Source organism: Cryptotermes secundus, unplaced genomic scaffold (genome assembly GCF_002891405.2).
Source record: "Cryptotermes secundus unplaced genomic scaffold, Csec_1.0 scaffold870, whole genome shotgun sequence".
Lineage (NCBI taxonomy): Eukaryota > Metazoa > Arthropoda > Insecta > Blattodea > Kalotermitidae > Cryptotermes > Cryptotermes secundus.
This window is the reverse complement of record NW_019743163.1, coordinates 816176-836911: the sequence shown is the minus strand read 5'-3', so window position 1 is coordinate 836911 and position 20736 is coordinate 816176. Positions and strand designations below refer to the sequence as shown.

The 20736-nt window shown below is 42.7% G+C and overlaps 1 protein-coding gene across 1 annotated transcript; it reads left to right on the top strand.

Moving 5' to 3' along the window:
- The first annotated feature begins 1634 nt into the window (after positions 1-1634).
- LOC111873979 (innexin inx2) lies at positions 1635-5746 on the top strand. The gene has a single exon (XM_023869101.2). The coding sequence runs from the start codon at positions 1898-1900 to the stop codon at positions 2972-2974; it is 1077 nt and encodes a 358-aa protein (XP_023724869.1). The 5' UTR covers positions 1635-1897; the 3' UTR covers positions 2975-5746.
- The last annotated feature ends 14990 nt before the right edge of the window (positions 5747-20736 follow it).

Genomic DNA, 20736 nt, shown 5'->3' with positions numbered 1-20736 from the left:
TTTATTCAGTGCAAGTGAACGCCGATAATCACTGAAACCAGGGCAGTGATTGGAAAGAACTGTCCTGCACAATAACTGTATAGAGACTCGCTGATCTAACTTCATGGAGCTGAGCCCTTCTTGAGAAGCCGCTAGTTGTGCAGCTACTCATGAACTTCCCTGAATTTTAGGAACCTGAATGTTCATTGTAAACCGTATTCACAACACCCCTCCACTGGTCCCTATCCCGAGCCAGATGAATCCAGTCTATACAACTCCATCCTATCTCTGTAAGATATATCTCAATATTATCCTCCCACCTATCTGGAGGTCTTCCTAGTAATTTATTTCCTTCTGCATTTTCGCCAAAATTCTATATGCAATCCTCTTTCCCTCATGCGTGCTACATGCCACACTCATCTCATCTTCCTTGACTTGATCATTCTAATTATACTTGGAGAACAGTACAAGTTATGAAGCTCCTCATTGTGCAGTTTTCTCCAACCTCCTGTCACTTCATCTCTCTTCGGTCCAAATATTCTCCTCAACACCCTGTTCTCAAACACCCCCAGTCTATGTTCCTCCCTTAATCACAGACACCAAGTTTCACACACATACAGAACCACAGGAGAAATTATAGTTTTGTATAGTCTAATTTTTACGTTTTTAGACAGCAGCCGAGAAGATAAAAGGTTCTGGACTGAATGGTAGCAAGCATTACTCGAATTCAAACTCCTTTTAATTTCCTCCTGAATCAGGTTTTGATGTGTTACTGTCGTCCCCAAATATCTGAACAGTCCCACATTTTCAAAACATCTGTTACCTATCTTTATGTATCGATTTTGCTCTGCAGTAGCGTCAATTCAAGTTTCTAGGTACTACTATAATTTATCCATCGAAGTTTTGTTTAACACTAAATTCAGAGCCTGGTCTTGCACCCCAATCACATTGGGAAGGGGGAGGTAAATGTGCTAGTCACAAGACATGTATTACACTGTTCGAGTCCACGAATCACAATAGCAAATAAATCGCTTTATATCAGGTATCCTCGAACCAAAATGCATGGCAGGAAGCAAACCCGAATCTGCAGAACATATTCCGTTCCCTAGTTAATTGATATTTGACTAGATAAATAAAGAATATTCAGCGACATGACGGCTGAAAGCCGGGCTAGCGCAACGGGTAACGTCCGTTTCTATGCAACCAGGAGGTAAACACATTTCTGCTGCAACGACGCTACAGAGACACTGTTGGAAACTGCGTTTTCTATGCCGTCAGTGCCAAGGCTATATGGTAACGACCGAAACCGATTATTGGGATTGAAGCTTTCACAGTGGTGGATATACGTTCGCTGTAAGGTACTGACGACAAAAGAAATAAGTACAGATTTAGCCATATTAATACCCACAACAGTCACGCAATTAACCGAACACGGTAAATTAAAATAAGTGTAAGTCTGCTTGGGTTAAAAATTTCTTCAATACGGCATTTGAAAACGGACACAATAATATACCGAGAGGCCTGCTTAGAGAGTAGCTGTCAGAGAACAAGGGGAAGTGCTTCTCTCCTTCCTGCCCCTCGGGGATCTCTTCCCCACTCCACACATTTCCACTCCCTTCGTGCGTCTGCGCGCCGTGTTACCACGATCAAAGTTGTAGAGAAACATTCTGAAGCGGGGGACACAGTTCGAAGACAGAAGAGCTAAATAGTGGAAGTCAAGTTGGTCAGGCAAGGGCGTGCTTGCGAAAACGTGTGCGTGTGTGCGTGGGAAAGTGTAACTGCCGTGCTTCTTATTTGTGCAAGTGTCTGGTGGCGTTTTTAAGCGCCATAGCAATAAGTATAACCTACATTGTGCGTGTGGTGGTCGTTAGGGGCTTGGATTGCAGTGAAACGGAAGAACAACAAAAAGAAATAAACCATGTTTGATGTGTTCGGCTCCGTGAAGGGGCTGCTCAAACTAGACTCGGTATGTATAGACAACAACGTGTTCCGGCTTCATTACAAAGCCACTGTAATCATCTTGATTGCATTTTCGTTGCTGGTTACATCCCGACAATACATCGGTGATCCTATCGATTGCATAGTCGACGAAATTCCCCTTAACGTTATGGACACATACTGTTGGATTTACTCCACGTTTACGATACCGAATCGACTGGGAGGTAGGCCTGGTATAGATGTGGCACATCCTGGCGTGTCCAGCCATAACGAAAATGACGAAGTTAAATACCACAAATACTACCAGTGGGTTTGTTTCGTTCTCTTCTTTCAAGCCATCTTGTTTTACATACCTCGCTATCTGTGGAAGACATGGGAAGGCGGACGCATCAAGATGTTGGTACTAGATTTGAATTGCCCAGTAGTAAGCGAAGACTGCAAAACCGATCGAAAGAAACTGCTGGTAGACTACTTTGCAACTAACCTACACACACAAAATTTCTATGCCATACGCTTCTTCATCTGCGAAGTGCTCAATTTCGTTAACGTGGTGGGTCAGATCTATTTCATGGATTTCTTCCTGGACGGGGAGTTCACCAATTACGGCGCCGATGTCATCAGGTTTACTGAAATGGAACCGGAGGACAGAGCAGATCCAATGAGCCGTGTGTTCCCCAAGGTGACAAAGTGCACATTCCACAAATACGGTCCTTCAGGCACGGTGCAGAAGTTCGACGGACTCTGCGTTCTGCCCCTTAACATTGTCAACGAGAAGATCTATGTGTTCCTGTGGTTCTGGTTTGTGTTCCTGTCCGTGCTGACGGGCATAGCGCTGCTGTACCGGGCTGCCGTGATTGTAGGACCGCAGATCCGCATGTACCTTCTGCGGGCCAGATCCCGTCTCGCACCGCAGGATCAGATAGAAGCAATATCCCGCAAGTGCCAGATTGGTGACTGGTTTGTCCTTTACCAGCTCGGTAAGAACATCGACCCACTCATCTACAAAGAACTGGTGGCGGACTTAGCAAAGAGATTAGAAGGAAAAGAGACCGTGTAAAAAATCTTAAGTGCCTTATCGTTTTGTTTTATGAAAAAAAGAAACTAGTATGATGTATTATCAAAAGAAATCCAGAGGATTAGCAGGGGCAGATGAGGCGTAATTACTGTGTTCAATTACTACGTCGCCACGTAGCACAAAGGAAAACTTTGTCCCTATGTCCATGCACCACCTGCATCAGTTTCAATAGGGCATGTTGTCCAAAATGGGAAACCACACCCCGCTGTTTGGCAGTGACATGGCTCAGCTAGCTATGAGCTGATTCAAGTTGTGCGTGGAAAGTAAATGATGAAACATTGATTCCTGTGATGTATTAAAAGACTGCATTGATGTTATGGCGCACGTCAAGAATTTGAGGTTCCTGGCCTGATAATGAATGAGTGAACCTCCATGTCATCGTATAGCCTGCAATGCCGGGAACAACATTTTGTTCACGTAATAAGTTTTTTTTTTTAATTGTTGTGTAGTCTGTTGGATATTTGATCACCATTTGGGCCAGAAATGTAAATGGTGATAAGGTGTGCTGTAGGTTCTTTTGCCTTTTTAAGTTCCCATAGTAAATAGTGACGCAGCTTGTGGCAGAAGTTTTCCAGGAAAAAAGAGAGATGCTGCCATTATGTTCTCTTTTTTTTTTTTCTTCCAACATTAATTTTCACTGTTGTTTTCCTAGACTCGTATTTATTTAATTGCAGTGCTGAAGTCTATTGTTTTAAAATGGTTAATATGTGTAAGGTTATGTTAATAACTAGGACCATCTCTGGTTATTCAATTGTGGTGTGTTTCAGATAACCACTGATACTGCATCAATTTGGTATGCAAACAGATAAATGTTCACACAATCAGTTGATGGCTTAATATTTTGCAGTTACTGATTTAGTTGGTCTCATTTAAACACGTCACTGGATAGGTTAAGTATGATGAAGTGCTAGTGAGACATATCAAATTTCAATTATTCCAGCAAGGAACATTTTATTTCTTAAAGCATAGAACTCCTCTCCCAGGGTAATAAAATTCTTTCCATAAACTTTCTTTTTTTGTATGTGAAGTGGTGAACTGTTCAATAAAATGAGCAGTTAGTGAAATTAAGATGGCAAAACTAGTGAATAAGAAATCGGAAGGTTCTTGCATTCCTAACAGTACTGCTTCCTTATCTGTAGTGAATAAGTACATAAGTATGTTCTGTGATTGATATTGCAGTTTCCGGAAGTGCACACAGATGTTGCGTAAACGTAAAATGGTAACAGGCAGTAGCAGCATTCTCATATAGTTGTAAAACATTTTTTCTACAAGATTTCTTTATACATATGCTAGTAACATTTTGTTTTCTAATGTAATTCAGGATTTTTTTAACTTAAATAATCATATATTTCTGGATACTGCAATTTTACCTATAATCATTCTAATAGTATTTGTGTTTTTCTTCATGGTTAAGCAATGTCCATTTTAAATATACAAGAACTATACAATCTTCCTTTACGAAATCACAATACATTCCATGTTCAAGGGACCATACCATATTTTTTCTTTGTGAGAGAGTTTATTTTTCCATTATTGATTTTGGAATATGATACAGTTTGTACAATATTATCTTTCACAAAATGCATATCCTAAATGTGCCCAGTATGGGAATATCTCACTTTGATATCAGTGCTTAGTACGGAGGATGTGTCCCGTTATAACTGAGGACACGGTTATGCTGTACCTTGCACACCGACCTTGTATTACATGTAACGGATGGGGTAGGGAATACACCACAATCTTCAGGTGGTGAAGAGCAGATATGTGTTGTCATTTTGACCTCACAGCTATATTAATATAGCCATGAGTTACTGTATGATATTATTTACATGAGAGATTATGCTGGAAGATTGAGCACAAAATGGATTTAATATACTCCATTATCCAACCACTGATGAACTGCCTTTTAAATTGAAAATTCATTCCATTATCCATATGAATTGGAAAATTTTGTGAGAGATTATATTCTATAAGAATCCATAGTTTTCTTTTATAAAAAAATGCTGTTTTTAATATGTACCAGAAAATAGTTGGCGTTATTTACTGTAATATTTCTTTGTGAGCAGAAGATTGAGGCCTATAAAGTACAGATTGGCAACACTGATACATATTATTGCCGTATCAGTTCTGTGTTGCCACTTGTTCAGTTCTGACGGAGTTTGTTCAGAGCACCGTACAAGAGGCAAATCACTGAGTAGGGCCTATATTTATGTATGAAGAAGCAATAAACTTAGAATTTGCCCTTTTGTACTCTTATACAAATATATGTGATGATGATGATTGTAATGGTAAGCCAGATGATCATTCCAATATTACAAAAGATACATACAGTGCAACTGTCTCAGTTGATGTGCCTTATCTTCACCAATTGTACAAGGCTGAGAAAGAAATTGTGAAAATACTTTATGTAAGAGGTTCAGGACAGAATACCTCGTAATTCCAATTTAATTTTAACAGATAATTCATTTTGCTCAGATTGAAGTGCAGTTATGTCCAAAAGATTGATAATTTCCGTACTGCCTATTTTTTATATTGTGCAAGTCTTCCCCCCCTTTTCATATCACATTTTAAATGCTGTCAGAGCATAGCCTTGTGGCTAATATATTTGGACATTACTGTACACAGTACATTCCCCAGTTGTCTTTATGTTGTCGATCCTGTATAGGAAACCTTCACGAAAGGGCCTTCTATTTTTTTCTTGTGAAAAACAATGACCATATTCATCCAATAAAGACATTGCTTATAGTTTTTCTATGCTGGCTCTTTTTATTGTTATGAATAAAACCTCTGTGAAGATGTGTAGATGAAAATTTTGTCATTGGGAGGTGATCCTGGATAGTTGTGTAAGTGGGTACCAATGTTTCCATCTTTTTCTGAAGTGTTCTCACTTATCTACCAGACTACGTGGCAACATCACATCCCACAAACTCAGTAAATGTTGAGGTCATTCTTCTGGGGCTGACATTTTGTGTCTGTATCAAGACTATGGTGATTAATGAATGTGCAGTATTTGGTGAAATTCAAATAAGTCCTCTGAGGAAACTTACACCAGTGCCACTTTGTCCACCACAGATCCTGCATTACCTGACCTGAGATTGAACTCAGGATAGGGACCAGTGGAGGGCTCTTGTGAACACTGTAATGAACCTTTGGGTTCCATAAAATGCTGGGAAGTTCTTGTGTAGCAGCATAATTGGTGGCTTCTCAAGACGGGCTCAGCTCCATAAGTGAGTGGGTGATCTTCATGATGTACCATACTTGGGTAATGTAAGTGATCTCCAGGGAAATTGCAGGTTCATCCCAAACATAGGCACCCATTAACACGGCATCACATCCCCACAGAGGAAGGATCTGCTTCCAGCTTTTTGGAGAGGCAGGCACTTCCAAAAGTTGGTCTGAATCAGACTACACAAATAATTTCATCCCAAAACACCATAAGTCTTAATATCCACCATCATGAGAACCAGAAACATGCATTCTCTTTACCTAACCTACTGTGGATGATGATTACGTTCCATTGCTGTTGGCCATAATGAACTAGCGAGAAGTGAGAGTATTCATGCCTGCATCAAACCACTGCATAGTGTAGAACACACTGAATGTACACACGCGCAGACAAGAAACACATACGCCATATTGTACTGATTATATAAAGATGCATATCGTGGGAATAGCATACCAATATCCACACACTAACAACTCATACAATATAGTAACTTGTCTTCGGGCTTCACAACCTACAAACAGTCATGCCCAATTTCTTTACTGTAGCAGTGAAATCTTAAATATTAAGGTTTGCGTACACATCCTTAACCTACCATCAGAAACGCTTTTAATATATTTTAAACATGTTCATGTACCTGTGAGGTAACTATATGAATTCTCATACAGATGTTTGTACTTAGTTTTTTGACAGAATGGGAATATCGTGTTTAACATTCTCTGTATTTAGCAGAAAAGTGGGGCAAGTATAATGGATCCTTTTCAGAGTGCAGGTTACACTGGGAAATATATAGTTAATTGCATGGGTCACTTTGAAGTTGTGGTATCCAATGGGATAAACTATACTGCTGTCATTTGTAATTTATGTTTCCTCTATGAATGGTTAGTGGGACAGTTTTAACTGCTCCATATAATGGAATATTTGGTTTCTCTTTCCATTGCGTTCAGTGCTGATGGCTAGTATTTATGTTGTTGATCCAATACGTGCACACAATTTTGGTTCTCATAGTGAAGATCTGTATCAGTCATCTGCGACCTGATTGGATTTGAGGTTCTCACAGTATGACTGAAGACTACAATTGTCTGGGTTGTAACACCATATCCTTTTCATATTCAGTGTCAAACAGTGCGCAAAGCAAGGAACTAACTAAGTATACCTGTGGAACTGATGGGCTTGTACCAGACTACACAGGATTGTAACCAAGAAGACTGAAATCTTCTGGATTATTATTTAATGGACCGGTTTTGTAGTATAAGTGTTCCATGTCATTAGTGAACACCAGAAAGATACTAAATCACATGATATAAGAATATGTTAAAATTTTGAAACAACAAAACCTAGCAGTTCAATTGGAAAAGTATTAACATGTTCTTATTGTCAGAGAAATTTTATTTTTCTTTTTTGGCATGTGTGGCCTTGCAAATCTCACACCTGCTGTTTGTTCAGTGTTATTTGAACTCTTTGCAAGCATGTGGAGACATGAACTGTGAAATGTAATATATTTATCCATCAGAATGGAACATGAATTCCGCTGACTGGAATGCAATGATAGCAGAACATATAAACACATTTTTAGGGCTCTAACAAAGTTTGTGGGGAAGATGATACTTTTTGTACACAAAATCTGGAATGTTTTCTTGTTTGCAAAATAGTACAGTTCTCATGATGCAAGGTTTCACAGAATATAAAACGAGGGAATGAGTGTAGAATATTTTACTTCAAAATGGGAAAAATTGCAATGTGCAGTTTCTGTTAAGATTTGATTTTCTGTGGGATGTAACATGACAGAGTGGTTTTTGGATCAAATCTGTATTTGGCTTTGAATTTGATTGCAATAAGTAATGTGCTACTAGATTCAGACACGTGACATTTAGCATGAAGATAAATCATAAACATATGTACACATTATACCATACCATTTGTAAATCAGTAGTTACAGACATGGGTGGGAATTGTGTAAAGCTTTTTGAGGTTATGTTAGGCAAATGAAATGAGGGTAATGTGACACAAACTCCATCCTAAGTGCAACAGTTTGCTGTAGTTATTTCATTTTCCCTTCTACACTACACTACACAGAATAATACCTGAACAGTGCTGAAAACAAGAAGTAGCTGCTGCAGCACTATAGACATAGGGCAGGTACCCCTGAGAATTTTAAATTTTAAAATTTGAAGAAAAAAAATTCAAATTTTTAAATTTGAATTGAAGATTTTGAAAGTGCCAATTTTTGAAAATCAAATTGGTAGATTAACAAAGATTTTGTACATATGTGACAGATATCAGCGGGGAGGATTCTGATATATCGAAACCTGTTAGCAACGGAGAAGTGAACAATTGGGAAGACTAGTGTTTTTTAAATTTTAAATTATGCAGTGTAGCAGCTACGTGAGAGTGTACACCTGATGATGGCCATTTGCAGCCGAAACGTGTAGTGTAGAAGAAGGGAAGACGAAAGAACTACAATAAATTGTTGCGCTTACAACTGAGTTCGTGTCATAGTGTGTAGAGTGTAGCAGGATGCTTAAATATAATATTGTAATGAGGGTACTAAGTCTGATTATGAATGTATGCAACAGGAAAGCAGCCTGAAAGTAATGATCATGTAAAGACCTTCAAGAAGAAAGCTAATTAATCATTCTAAATAATGGACAGCTTCGTTACTAAATTTCAAAGTAAGACGGTCACGGTTAAGAGCTGTTGAATGTAAATAAAATATACTATATGTAATTTATTTTCAGAGGCCCTAAGTTGTAGCTTATTCAGCTTATAAATCTTGCATTGTCTGAAGTGCAAACAATAGATTTAAGTCTTTTCCTATGATTTCCACGTGTCATAACTTGTGAACACTGGATCATGTATCAAGATCACCAGCAGTAATTGCTTGTTAGATACATGCCTGAACTTCCATTTGGAACTGGACCAGAAATTAATAACTGAAAACCATCTCAAAAATAGTTAAGGGTGTAGGTAATTTTGCAGGTGTTGGGAATGAACTGGTAAAATATTAAAGGAACCCCCATTACTTAAGTTGGGCCATGTAATGGGCCTCAAATGTAAGTAACTTGCAAATTTAGCATTCACAGTTTTAAATGGTTTAAATAGTTTATGTTACTTGATATTGATAGACTGTGCCAAGACTTTTTTCTTTCTCTGAGACTGCTCCATAAATCATCACTGCCACTACATATACAATACTCACAATATGCTAGTTACTGCAAATAGAGACATTCCAGAATCCTGCTTATCTGCTGTATTTGTTTTTATGCACAGGAACAGGTCACTATGTTGTAAGGAACTAGGAATGTGCCGCATGTTAGGGCTATTGTACTGTTTGATTTACATACAACATGGCAAACAAGCGAAATTGTAACACTATCGCTATTTGAGTCCAAAAATGATGTAATAAGTCTTGCAGCTTTCGTCGAGGTGCTTGTTTTGTAGAATTTAAAACAACCCTGGTGGCATTGCACATCATTTTGTTTTCTGTCGGTGTGATTTCGGTAACTAACGGGCCACTGGGGCTAGCCATGTGAAATTCGGTATGAAGATTGGCCGAAACATAACCTGTACATCGGGTATGGAATATGTTCTGCTGCTAACCCATTTGTTTATGAACCAGATGACATGCCACTGGTACATGTACTTGAGTAATTACGAATTGTGGGGGTCCTACAGGTTGGAATCCCATAGGAGCTTGGTAGCTAATGCTCTGTACCATTCATCTGTGAGGTCTTGAGGTTCTCACAGTGGTGAATATATCATTGTCTTCTGCGATGTTACGTGTAGTTTTGTTAGGCAGTGTTTAGGAGGAATTGTCTTCTCGTCTGCTGTCCAAAAGCATAAAAATCAGAATATACAAAACTCTTAAATTTTGTCTGTGGTTCTGTGTGGGTGTGAAACTTAGTCTCTTGACATTAATGGGGGAACATAGACTGAGGGTGTCTGAGAACAGAGTGCTGAGAAGAATATTTGGATCGAAGAGGGATGAAGTGACAGGAGATTGGAGAAAACTACATAACGAGGAGCTTCATAACTTGTACTTTTCTCCAAGTATAATTAGAATGATCAAATCAAGGAGGATGAGGTGGGCAGGACATGTAGCACGAATGGGAGAGAAGATGAATGCATATAGGATATTGGTGGGAAAACCAGAAGGAAAAAGACCAAGACGTAGATGGTTGGACAATATTAAAATGGATCTTAGAGAGATAGGATGGGATGGTATGGATTGCATTGATCTGGGTCGCGATAGGGACCAGTGGAGGGCTCTTGTGAACACGGTAATGAACCTTCGGGTTCCATAAAACGCTGGGAAATTCTTGAGTAGCTGCAGATTTGGCTTCACAAGAAGGGCTCAGCTCCATAAGTAAGTAAGTAACTTTTCGGAGGAAGTTGTCTCAGTCTTCAGGGTAGAAAATGGAGGACAGGGTCTTCCTCAGAACACTGGAGGCCATCGAGGGAACTACACGGCGTCACATTCCAGAAAACTAAATTCTGTAGCAGACAAGCCTGGTACTCCTACAGCGTCTGCAGAACTGGGTGAGAACCGAATCCTTCCAGCGGAAGGTGAAGGCTGTAACTTCCTGGCAGGTGTTTTATAACTCGGCAGCCTGGGTTTTGTTCCTTGTCTAGGGCAGGTGGGTATCGTGGCGCTGCTTGTTCCTTGGCTTGCTAGCAGAAGAGAGATGGTATTTCTGAGAATCGAGCGGCGAGTGCCTCATGTATAGCGCGCTGCCAGGCCACAAGAACTCTTAAGACACAAAAATGTTTCTTCAGTGCAATAGGCTTGCACCGAACGTCATGATGCACCAGCTTCGTATTCCGAAGGTACTGGGTTTAAATGTCGGTCAAGACACTGCTAACCCGACTAAGGACATATTGTACTTCCAAGCAAATGTGGGGCAGTACCTAAGATTACGTCATCACTATTTCCACACCTTTACAATTCATAACTCATTAATCCTGAAGAGCAGGGATATCGCAGTCGGTACAGCGCCTGGCTCCGGGCTGGACGACCAAGGGGCCGGAGTTCGAGTCCCGGTAGGCTCAAGAATTTTCTCCACCAGCTCTGGGATTCACCCAACCTATCCAATGGGTACAGGGGCTCTTTCCCCGGAGATAAAGCGGCCGGGGCGTGAAGCTGACCACTCACCTCCAGATAGGGACAAGGTCAAGAATATGTGGGTGCATATATCCACTCCCCATACGTCTTCATGGCGTAGTGCTTAATCACTTAAGCACAGGAACTTTATCTTTTTTACATTTAACTCTTTAATCCTCCTGTCCCACTCTATTATAGTGTGAACTACTGACGGTAAAAGGTTAAAGATGTCCCTGTGCTTGATTAAGTACTACGCCAGGAAGGCGTATGGGGGAGTGGACGTATACATCCACGTTTTCTTGACCTTGGCACTTAGTGGAGGTGAGTGCTCAGGTTGATTGAATCAAGGAAGGTGAGGTGGACAGGGCATACAGCACGCACTGGGAAGAGGGGAAACAGGTCTACAGTTATTACCGCAGAACCTCAACTGACGACGTAGATGAAGAACTGAATAGGCAATTTTTATTGTTAGTGAAGTGGGACTAAGTCCCTTGTACTGCGGCCACTTCTGGCCTATTGTACCAGCCCCGGATGATAGGTGAGGGTGAGTGTGGAGCAATTGGTGGAATGAAGAGTGGCAGGGGAAACCGAAGTACTCGGAGAAAACCTGCCCCAGCTCCACTTTGTCCACCACAAATCTCACTTGACCAGACCCAGGATCGAACCCGGGCCAGCGACTAACCGCTTGAGCTATGGCGCATCAAACAGTGCGTTAGAGCGTGGACTGTATTCGCCTGGCGCAAGGTAGGCCCAGTAGGGAACTGCATAGGTATGTCAGGGCGCATGTAGACTGCAGCATCGGACAGTAGGATCACTGGTGATTTGGAAGGAAATTAATGCGACTTAACAGAGGTACCATCCCAGCATTTGTATGCACTGACGAAAACACGAAGAACCTCCCGACCGAGATTCGAACCTTTGGAATTCCAGTCCGGAAAGTTAGCGCTAGGTCAACCCACTCGATGGTGAGCTTTTGTTGGTATGGTAATGAAATCGCAGTTCTATAAAAGGCGGGACACTATCTGACGCGCTAAAGCCATGAAAGGTAACGTCCCTGTACCACGAAGGCGTAAGGGGCAGTAGATGTACAAATTCACATTTTCATGACCTCGGCACTAGCTGGAGGAGAGGGATCAGCTTCACGCCTCTGCCGCTTTATCCCGGTACCCATTGGATAGGAGGTTGGATGGACCCCAGAGTTGGCCTGTACGACATGGAGAAGTTAATTTTTTTTGTCCTCACTGGGACTCGAACTCCTACCCCTTGGTCGTCCAGTCCGTAGCCAGTCGCTATACAGACTACCATTACCCTGTGAAATCAAGATGTGTTACAGAAATTTTGTATTGCAAGGCACGAGTTATCTTGGTTTCCCTCGAACAAGTACCGAGATGTTTCTGCTACTGCGTGCAGCCCTCTCTCCAGATTTCGTTTTAGCAAAATGAAGTCTCTTTATGTCTCGACCACCAAATTAAGTTATCAGATTCTTCAGTTCTCGGTTAACTTTTTATTTCTCTTAAACCGTAATAAAGAAGTCAGCCCGCACCTCACAGGAAGCACATTACGGTTCCGCTACAGAGCCCAACCGGTTAACGCTGTTTAGAAAAACAGTCGCTGTTTACTGTGAGAACCATACGGAACAAACAGATATACTCTGTGGGCAGAATGCAGTATATATAAGAATTCAGTCCGTACCTCACAGGAAACATTGCGGCTCCGCTACAGAGCCCAACCAGTTACTGCTGTTTAGGAAAACAGTCGCTGTTTACTGTGAGAACCGTACGGAACACACACACACTGTGGGCAGAATGCAGAGTTTTAGTACGTGAAAGCAAGTGTACACATAGAAACCAGTGGGTTGTAAAGGGTTAATCAGAAAGCCAAAGTTCCAGTGCTCTTGTCTAGAGCTAGTACTTATCAGAGCCCTAAAAACTAACATCCTTCCCCCACCCCGAAATAAACTGTCTTTCACGTAACCTAACGTGAATTACAGACTCTTCCCGTAACGGACCCTGCAACGCACTTCCCGATGCAGTTGCTGAGGCGGATCACAAATCCCGTTGCATAAAGCGGATGAAATGAGCTGCTCTCTAGAATTAGCCATGTCCGCTAACCCAGCCGCGCATTGCGCAGGCTCAGTGCACAGAATTTGCGACCCTCAGGGACAGGATGCCCTACTATCATTACGCGAAACAATTAACCAGAAAAATGCCGCGTTTTACTAACAGAAATAAGCATGGGAAAATGTCATGGCGTGTGACTAGCTACAGTGTGTTTCCGCGTTCTGTCCACTAGTTCCCACGCTTCTTACGTGAACTGCAACAGGTGATATGACGTCCTCCAACCGTCTACATGATTTGCATCTTCGAAAATACACATTGGATTTCGGTTAAATTTGGTATTGCCAGTCTGCCGATGTAGTTCCTTCAATACACTTTTGCCGCTTCTTCTTGTGTCCTTCGTACCTCACATCCTGTGCCAGATTATTCCACCCCACAAAACACTACCATGCAGCAGTCTCTTGAAAAAGACTGCGTACGAAAATTGCCGCTTCTAGGGAACGCAAAAATTCATCACTGAGGAAATTCGATGCCAGTTCAGTTTAACCAATCACTTCACACTGTATTTCTGTAAGCTCCGTTTCAATATTACGGAGCCTGGTTAACGCAGTCGGTATAGCGATTTGCTATGGGCTGGACGGCCAAGGGGTCGGAATTCAAATCCTGGTGGGTGCAAGAATTTTCTCTTCTCCACGTCATCCAGACCATTTCTGGGGCCCACTCAGCCTCTTATCCTATATGTACGGGGGCTCTTTCCCCGGGGGTTAAGCTGACCACTCACCCCCGAGGTGAAATCTACTACCCCATACATCTTCATGGGGTAGTGCTTAATTACTTATACACAGGGACAACTTTCCCCTTTTTATCGTTTCAATATTATATTTACGTCCACGCGCAGGCTTTCTAAGCGATCCCACCGGTCGAGGTTTTCCGACTAAAATTTCATATATATTTCTCATCTTCCCATGTGTCCTACATGTCTCGCCTACATTTTAAAAATAGCCTCTAACTTCGAGGAGAGTTCCAAAAGCAAGTTACATTGTATTGCATCGTTGAAAATGGGCAACACACGTCTTTATTCAAATAAGATCTAAAAGTTTGTGACGATGTTCTATTGCTACAGGTATTATGCTTTTGGACATTATCCATAGTCTTGTCTATTGTCTAAAACCGTCCTGTTTCTTTTTGAAAAAACACGTTTCGGAGACTGGATTTTGTCCCCGTCCTCAGGTAAAACCTACTCAGTTGGGTCCAATAGACAGAGCTAGCCCTTACTTCCGGAGGTACTACACGGATACTCAGTTGGGTCCAATAGACAGAGCTAGCCCCTATCTCCGGAGGTGCTACACGGATACTCAGTTGGGTCCAATAGACAGAGCTAGCCCGTCTCCGGAGGTATTACACGGATACTCAGTTGGGTCCAATAGATAGAGCTAGCCCGTCTCCGGACACCTATGCCAGTTTCAAGAAGAGGTTCATAAATCAAACACAACATAATCCATCTGGGAGAGCTAATAAAATATTCAATTACTGAAAGTGCAAACGTATGAGGAGATCTTGTCGTTATATTGGACAGAGTGCATTCGTCTAGTAGCATAGTGTGTCAGCACCTGTACCACATGCGGTCGCAGTCACGTGGTTGGACAGGCAAACCGAGTGACAGCACACACTGGCGCATGTTACACCTATTTCCGCTCCACGATAACTTAGGTTTACGCATTGGGAACAGACCGGAAACGACTGAAGTCAAAGCGGAAGGGAAAGAGGTGATTGTCGAGGAGGCAACACAGGGAAACAACAAAATGAGACATTTACTGATGCGGCCCAAATGGATGAGTTAAGTAGGATGCAAATAGAATCGTCACGTGATCCACAACCTGCCGAGGACAACATACGGACAGACTAGATGACTTGATTACACCGAACTCCATGGAGCTGAGCCCTTCTTGACATGCCGCCAGTCGTGCAGCCACTCAAGAATTACATTTTATAGAACTCGAAGGTTCATTACAGTAGTTACTATAGGATTCTGACGATGGTGTATAACACACAGAGATATTGGGTTTTCGGACTCTATCCATCGTCCTGGTTTTTAAGATAACTAAGAAAAACACGACGTTTCGGAGACTGGATCTGTTTCCGTCCTCGGGTGAGGGAAAACACCTATTCTGTTGGGTCCCTTAGAAAGAGCTAGCTGGGTCCAGTGACTGAGGCTAGCGCTTTCTAAGGGACCCAACAGAATAGGTGTTTTCCCTCACCTGAGGACGGAAACAGATCCAGTTTCCGAAACGTCGTGTTTTTCTTAGTTATCTTAAAATCAAGGACGATGGATAAAGTCCGAAAACCAATATCTCTGTTCATTACCGTGTTCACAAGAGCCCTCCACTGGTTCCTACCCTGAGCCAGATCAAGCCAGTCTATACCATCCCATCGCAGTAAGATCCATTTTAACAACCACCCACCGACGTCTTGGTCTTTCTAGTAGTCTCTTTCCTTTTGGATTTCCAAACAAAATGCTATATGCTTTCCTCTCTCCCATTCATGCTACATGCTCGTCCCATCTTATCCTCCTTGACTTGGTTGTTCTAATTATACTTGGAGAAGAATACAAGTTACGAAGCTCCTCATTATGCAGTTCTGAAGTATACTTACAGTTATTTTGGCCGCGCCATAGCTCAAGCGGTTAGTCGCTGGCTTCCCACCGCGACGGCCCGGGTTCGACCCCAGGTCTGGTCAAGTGGGATTTGTGGTGGACAAATTGGCGCTGGGGCAGGCCTTCTCCGAGTACTTCGGTTTCCCCTGCCAGTCTTCATTCCACGAATTGCTCCACAATCACCCTCACCTATCATCTGGGGCTGGTACAATAGGCCAGAAGTGGCCGCAGTACAAGGGACTTAGTCCCACCCCACTAGCAATAACAAAATACAGTTATTTCAAAATGGTTTTCTTTATTTTTGTAAAATTTCCCGAAATACTTTGTACGTTCCGTTCGCATTTAACGGGTTAGGCCCTGAGCGTATTTTAATTCAGTGTGTCTTCAAATAAAATGGCGGTTGAACTTGGCTGATTCGATATGAAGTGGTGTTCTGAAGAATACTATCTCCTGAGATGCGATGCCGTGTAGTCTGAAAGAAGCTTACCGACGTTTCGGGGGAACGTTACTGTTGTTTTTGTGAGTTACTGACGACGCTTTCAGTATCGAGACAATATGGCGTCGGAATGTAGGATGACGTAGAAATGACGAGTTTGAAAGGATTTGGAAGGAAGGACGGCGTCTCTGGTCTCATCACACCGCGTTACAAGCAACGTCACTTCCGTTCGGTGACAAAACTTTTTTTATTCCTATATTTTGAGTTGTGGCCATAATTGTGCCCTGCTGACGGCAGTCCCAAATGAAGGGAGTTTCCTACACGGAATTCCCGTTACGTAAAACCGAGCCATCTGGTTCCCGCTGCATCCCAGTTCTCAAGATGTTACTGTACACAATCGAGCGCGGATCTTCCTGGAACTCTGTCGCAGATTCCCAGATTAGCTGACGTCACAGTGGTGATTCCCCAGACGTGCCTCCGGTCACGTAACTGCAGAAAGTTACGTTACTTCGCGGAGATGTGATAATAGGGACAAGTTTCAGCGAAAGAGGGCTCATGTCAGTTCGCCGGTTGCATGTCAGACGGGAACTGATTGTCATTTTTCTCGGAATCCTCTTCCCCCCCCCACTCCCCGACCTTCCCTTCTAATTATGAAACAGTACTAGCCGAGTGACGTCATATAAAGATAATGCCATTTGGGATATAACGTAATGTAATCCGGTAATGTTTACAGAGGTTTCGGAGGAACCAGCCGCCTCCATCTTCAGATTCTTACAGGACAATAATTTTCGTTTTAATATTACTTTCCATCTACTGTTAGAGGTCCTAGGCGATTTCTTTCTTTCAGGTTTCTTCTTCTTCTTCTTCTTCCTTGGCACTACATCCCCAGTGGGCCTAGGCCTACCTCCATGAACTCCGTTCATTTCGGTTTTTCTAGATCTTACACATACGGTAGGACTCCTTGGGCGAGTGATCAGCTCGTCGCAAGGCCTCTACCTGTACACAAACACAGAAAAACGCACACAAAAACATCCATGCCCTGAGTGGGATTCGAACCCACGATCTCGGCTTCCGAGCGAGCGAGGACAGTGCATGCCTTAGACCGCTCGGCTACCGTGACCGGCTCCTTCAGGTTTACTGACAGAAATACAGTACGCATTTCTCATCACTTTCCCAACTCATCATCCATGATTTGATCGCTAATGCGTATGAGTTGACGAGATTATGAAACTTCTCTTGAGATTTTATTCTACCCTTACATTTAGGTCCAAACATTCTTTTCAGTCTCCTGTTCTCAAACACTCCCAGTTTACTGAGTAAGTTCCAGATTTTGAGGTTTAGCCTCGCCATCATCAGATCATCCTGAAGATGGAAACTGTAATACACGTCGAAACATTTCAATAGTTTCCACATAGGAAGCTAATAAAACCCAGAAGGATATAACTCTGAAGGTGTTGACTAAAATGTATGCCGAAACATTGGAACAGGCTCAACTCACGACGCGAAAAACCAACCTTCATTTCCGACACAGGCGAGGAAAGCCTTCAAACAACGAAACTCATTCTACGTTCCGGTCCTTAGTGGGAGTGACCAGGTTTCCCACTCATATCAAACAAGCAGGAAGCTTGTGACGGTGGTACACTAATACAAACATTCTGTTTCTGGACACTATCCATCGCCCTGGTTTTATTTAAAAACATGACATTCCGGAGACTGGAGTCTGTTTCCGTGTTCAGGTGGAACCTAGTCAGTTGAGTCCAGAGCTAGCTCCTATCTCCGGGCACCTGCGCCAACACAAGGTGGGGTATACAAGCCAAGCACAGCACACACCACCCGCGAGAGCCAAGACATGAGGCCTTAAGTTTATAGTTCTGTGACGTTGGTAGACTGCACAAAGACGTCTGCTAAACACTGCAAAACTTCTACGAACAGAAGAAGCGGAAATTGCCCACAGCCGCCGGAGAGCCATTCCAGCGAGACGGATGTGACATCAGTGCAGCAAGATATGGCGGGACGCCACCGCGGTTGTTATTAGTTGACCACAGAAGTTAATGAGCTGGACTGCGCGGTCGGCACAGAGAGAGTGTGTTGTCACAGCAAATGCTGAGTGGCCACCGAGATAGCTTGGTCGGTACTGTGACTAGTCTACGGGCCGGACTGCCACGGAATCCCGGTTCTATTTCCGGTATGGGGAAGAGGATTTTCTTCTACAGTATCCACACCGGTTCTGTAGCTCACAAAGCCACCTATCTGATGGGAACTGCGGATAAAACGGCCGGGACGTGAAGCTGAACACTTATCTCCATTTAGTAAAGGTAAAAAGGTGTACAGTCCTGTGCTTAACTAAGGACTAAGCTTTTAAGACGTATGGGGGAGTGGATGTATAGATCATAGTATTTTTGACCCCTGCACTAGTTTGAGATGAGTCGTCAGCTTCACTCCCCGACCACTTTACCCCCGAGGAAAGGGCTGCCGGCACTAATTTAGTGCCGAGGTTAAGAATGCGTGGAGTTCTACCTCCAGATCTCATAGATACTAATATCTATCCCTACCCCTATCAATTCTTGAATGTTGGAACCATTCTTTATGAAACTTGGTATATGCATATCATGGAATCTGAGCCCATCTCAACGGTGTACTTCATAAATTGCTCCCATCAGTCTGTGTGTCTATGTTTATCCCTCCGATCTTTGCTAGGCAACAGCGACAACGAAGAGACCTGATGGAGGCATCGTTTTCAGCGAGGTCTATGTTGTATCAAAGGAAAGTAGTCGATTAATTCTTGCCAGAACTTACTGTTTCTGATATGAAACCTTTAAGCTTAATGCTTCTGTCTGTATAAGCTTACTCTGCCGCCAGGAGACATTTGCGCTAATACAGCGTTATAAAATACGAATAATAGATTTGATCGAAGTTGGCATTTTACCCACAATTCTTCTATCTAATGGATGCTGGCGCGGTGAGAGCTGATTAAGCACACGGTCAAGTCAATGAAAGGGCCGTGGGATGAGGCGGGCTGCTGCTAGAATTCTGTGCTCATGCGCCACTATGTTCTACTGTCCGAAAAGAGAAACACGCACTGCACACAGTAATTCACGTAACTGTTCTGAGTAAAGAAGGTCTGGGTCAATGTTTTCTGTTTGGCTGATACCTGCTGTGCCGTACCATGATGCTTTGCGCAGCAAGAGACAAGGAGCCAGAAAACTGATGTGGACAGTACTTGCCGTCCTTTCAAATTGAAATGTTCCGCAGAGGGGAGGCCCTGCACTAGGGGTGTCCACTATAGGTCCACTGTAACTTATATTTGAGAGGTACCCCAATCGAATCACGAGCGGATTTCCATGGTTATGCAGTCCGAAGTATGAATGCTGCATCCGGGAGGAGAGTGCTGTCCGTCTGATCTTCGTACATGAAGTCAATATTAAGTTCGTAATGAATTTCTGTTCTATCTCATAACCCGAGATACATAACCCATTAGTTTATATATATATATATATATATATCGCCTCTGTGGTNACGGTCGTGAGGATTCGTTGCGCTGACCACGCGATCCTTCACGCGGTCGTTCGGTCGGTATAGTTCTCATGCGGACTAAAATCACAGAGTTTGTCTTTTTTTTTTGTTATATACATATATATATATATATTGTTACGTATTATGTGTGACTATAGACGGGGTTTGGATTGGTGAATAGATTTATTGACCACTTACAGGTCGTAACTACAAAGAAGTGTAACACTATTGCGCATTTCCACATTTTATAGGTCACTAGAGCACACTGTCTAGTGTTCTCAGTCTGTTACTAGACGTTTCCTGGGAACGACTCCAACAATGGCTATTCGTCTGCCTCCTAGCTCAAGTCGTCTCTTCACAGACTCCCGTGTAGAACTGACTAAACTCCAAACCTTGTCTTTTCCTTATAACGTCTCGGCACCGACCATACAGAAAACACAGCTCTTCCACTGTTGTAATCCAACTGTTGCATTGTTAACAATCTGCTGCCTACCAATGGGAACGTGTTTACCGAGCCATTGCCCAGAAACGGCCATGGTATGTCCGCCCATCTCGCGGTCGTTACATAGTAACGGCTGTACACGCTACAGTACATAAATGTGAGGCAGAAGTGTCCCACGGTGTTGAGAATGAGGAAGGACGCGTGTCCACGTTACGTAACTTAAATGTTGAAGGAGTAGCCAACCAGACCTCCCGCTGGCAAGGACACTTATAACAGCGTAAATCAGCGGCCGGGCGATAATTGTGCGTAACTGGTACTT

Coding starts and splice junctions, on each gene's coding strand:
- LOC111873979 (XM_023869101.2), top strand. CDS start 1,898: ATGTTTGATGTGTTCGGCTCCGTGAAGGGGCTGCTCAAACTAGACTCG.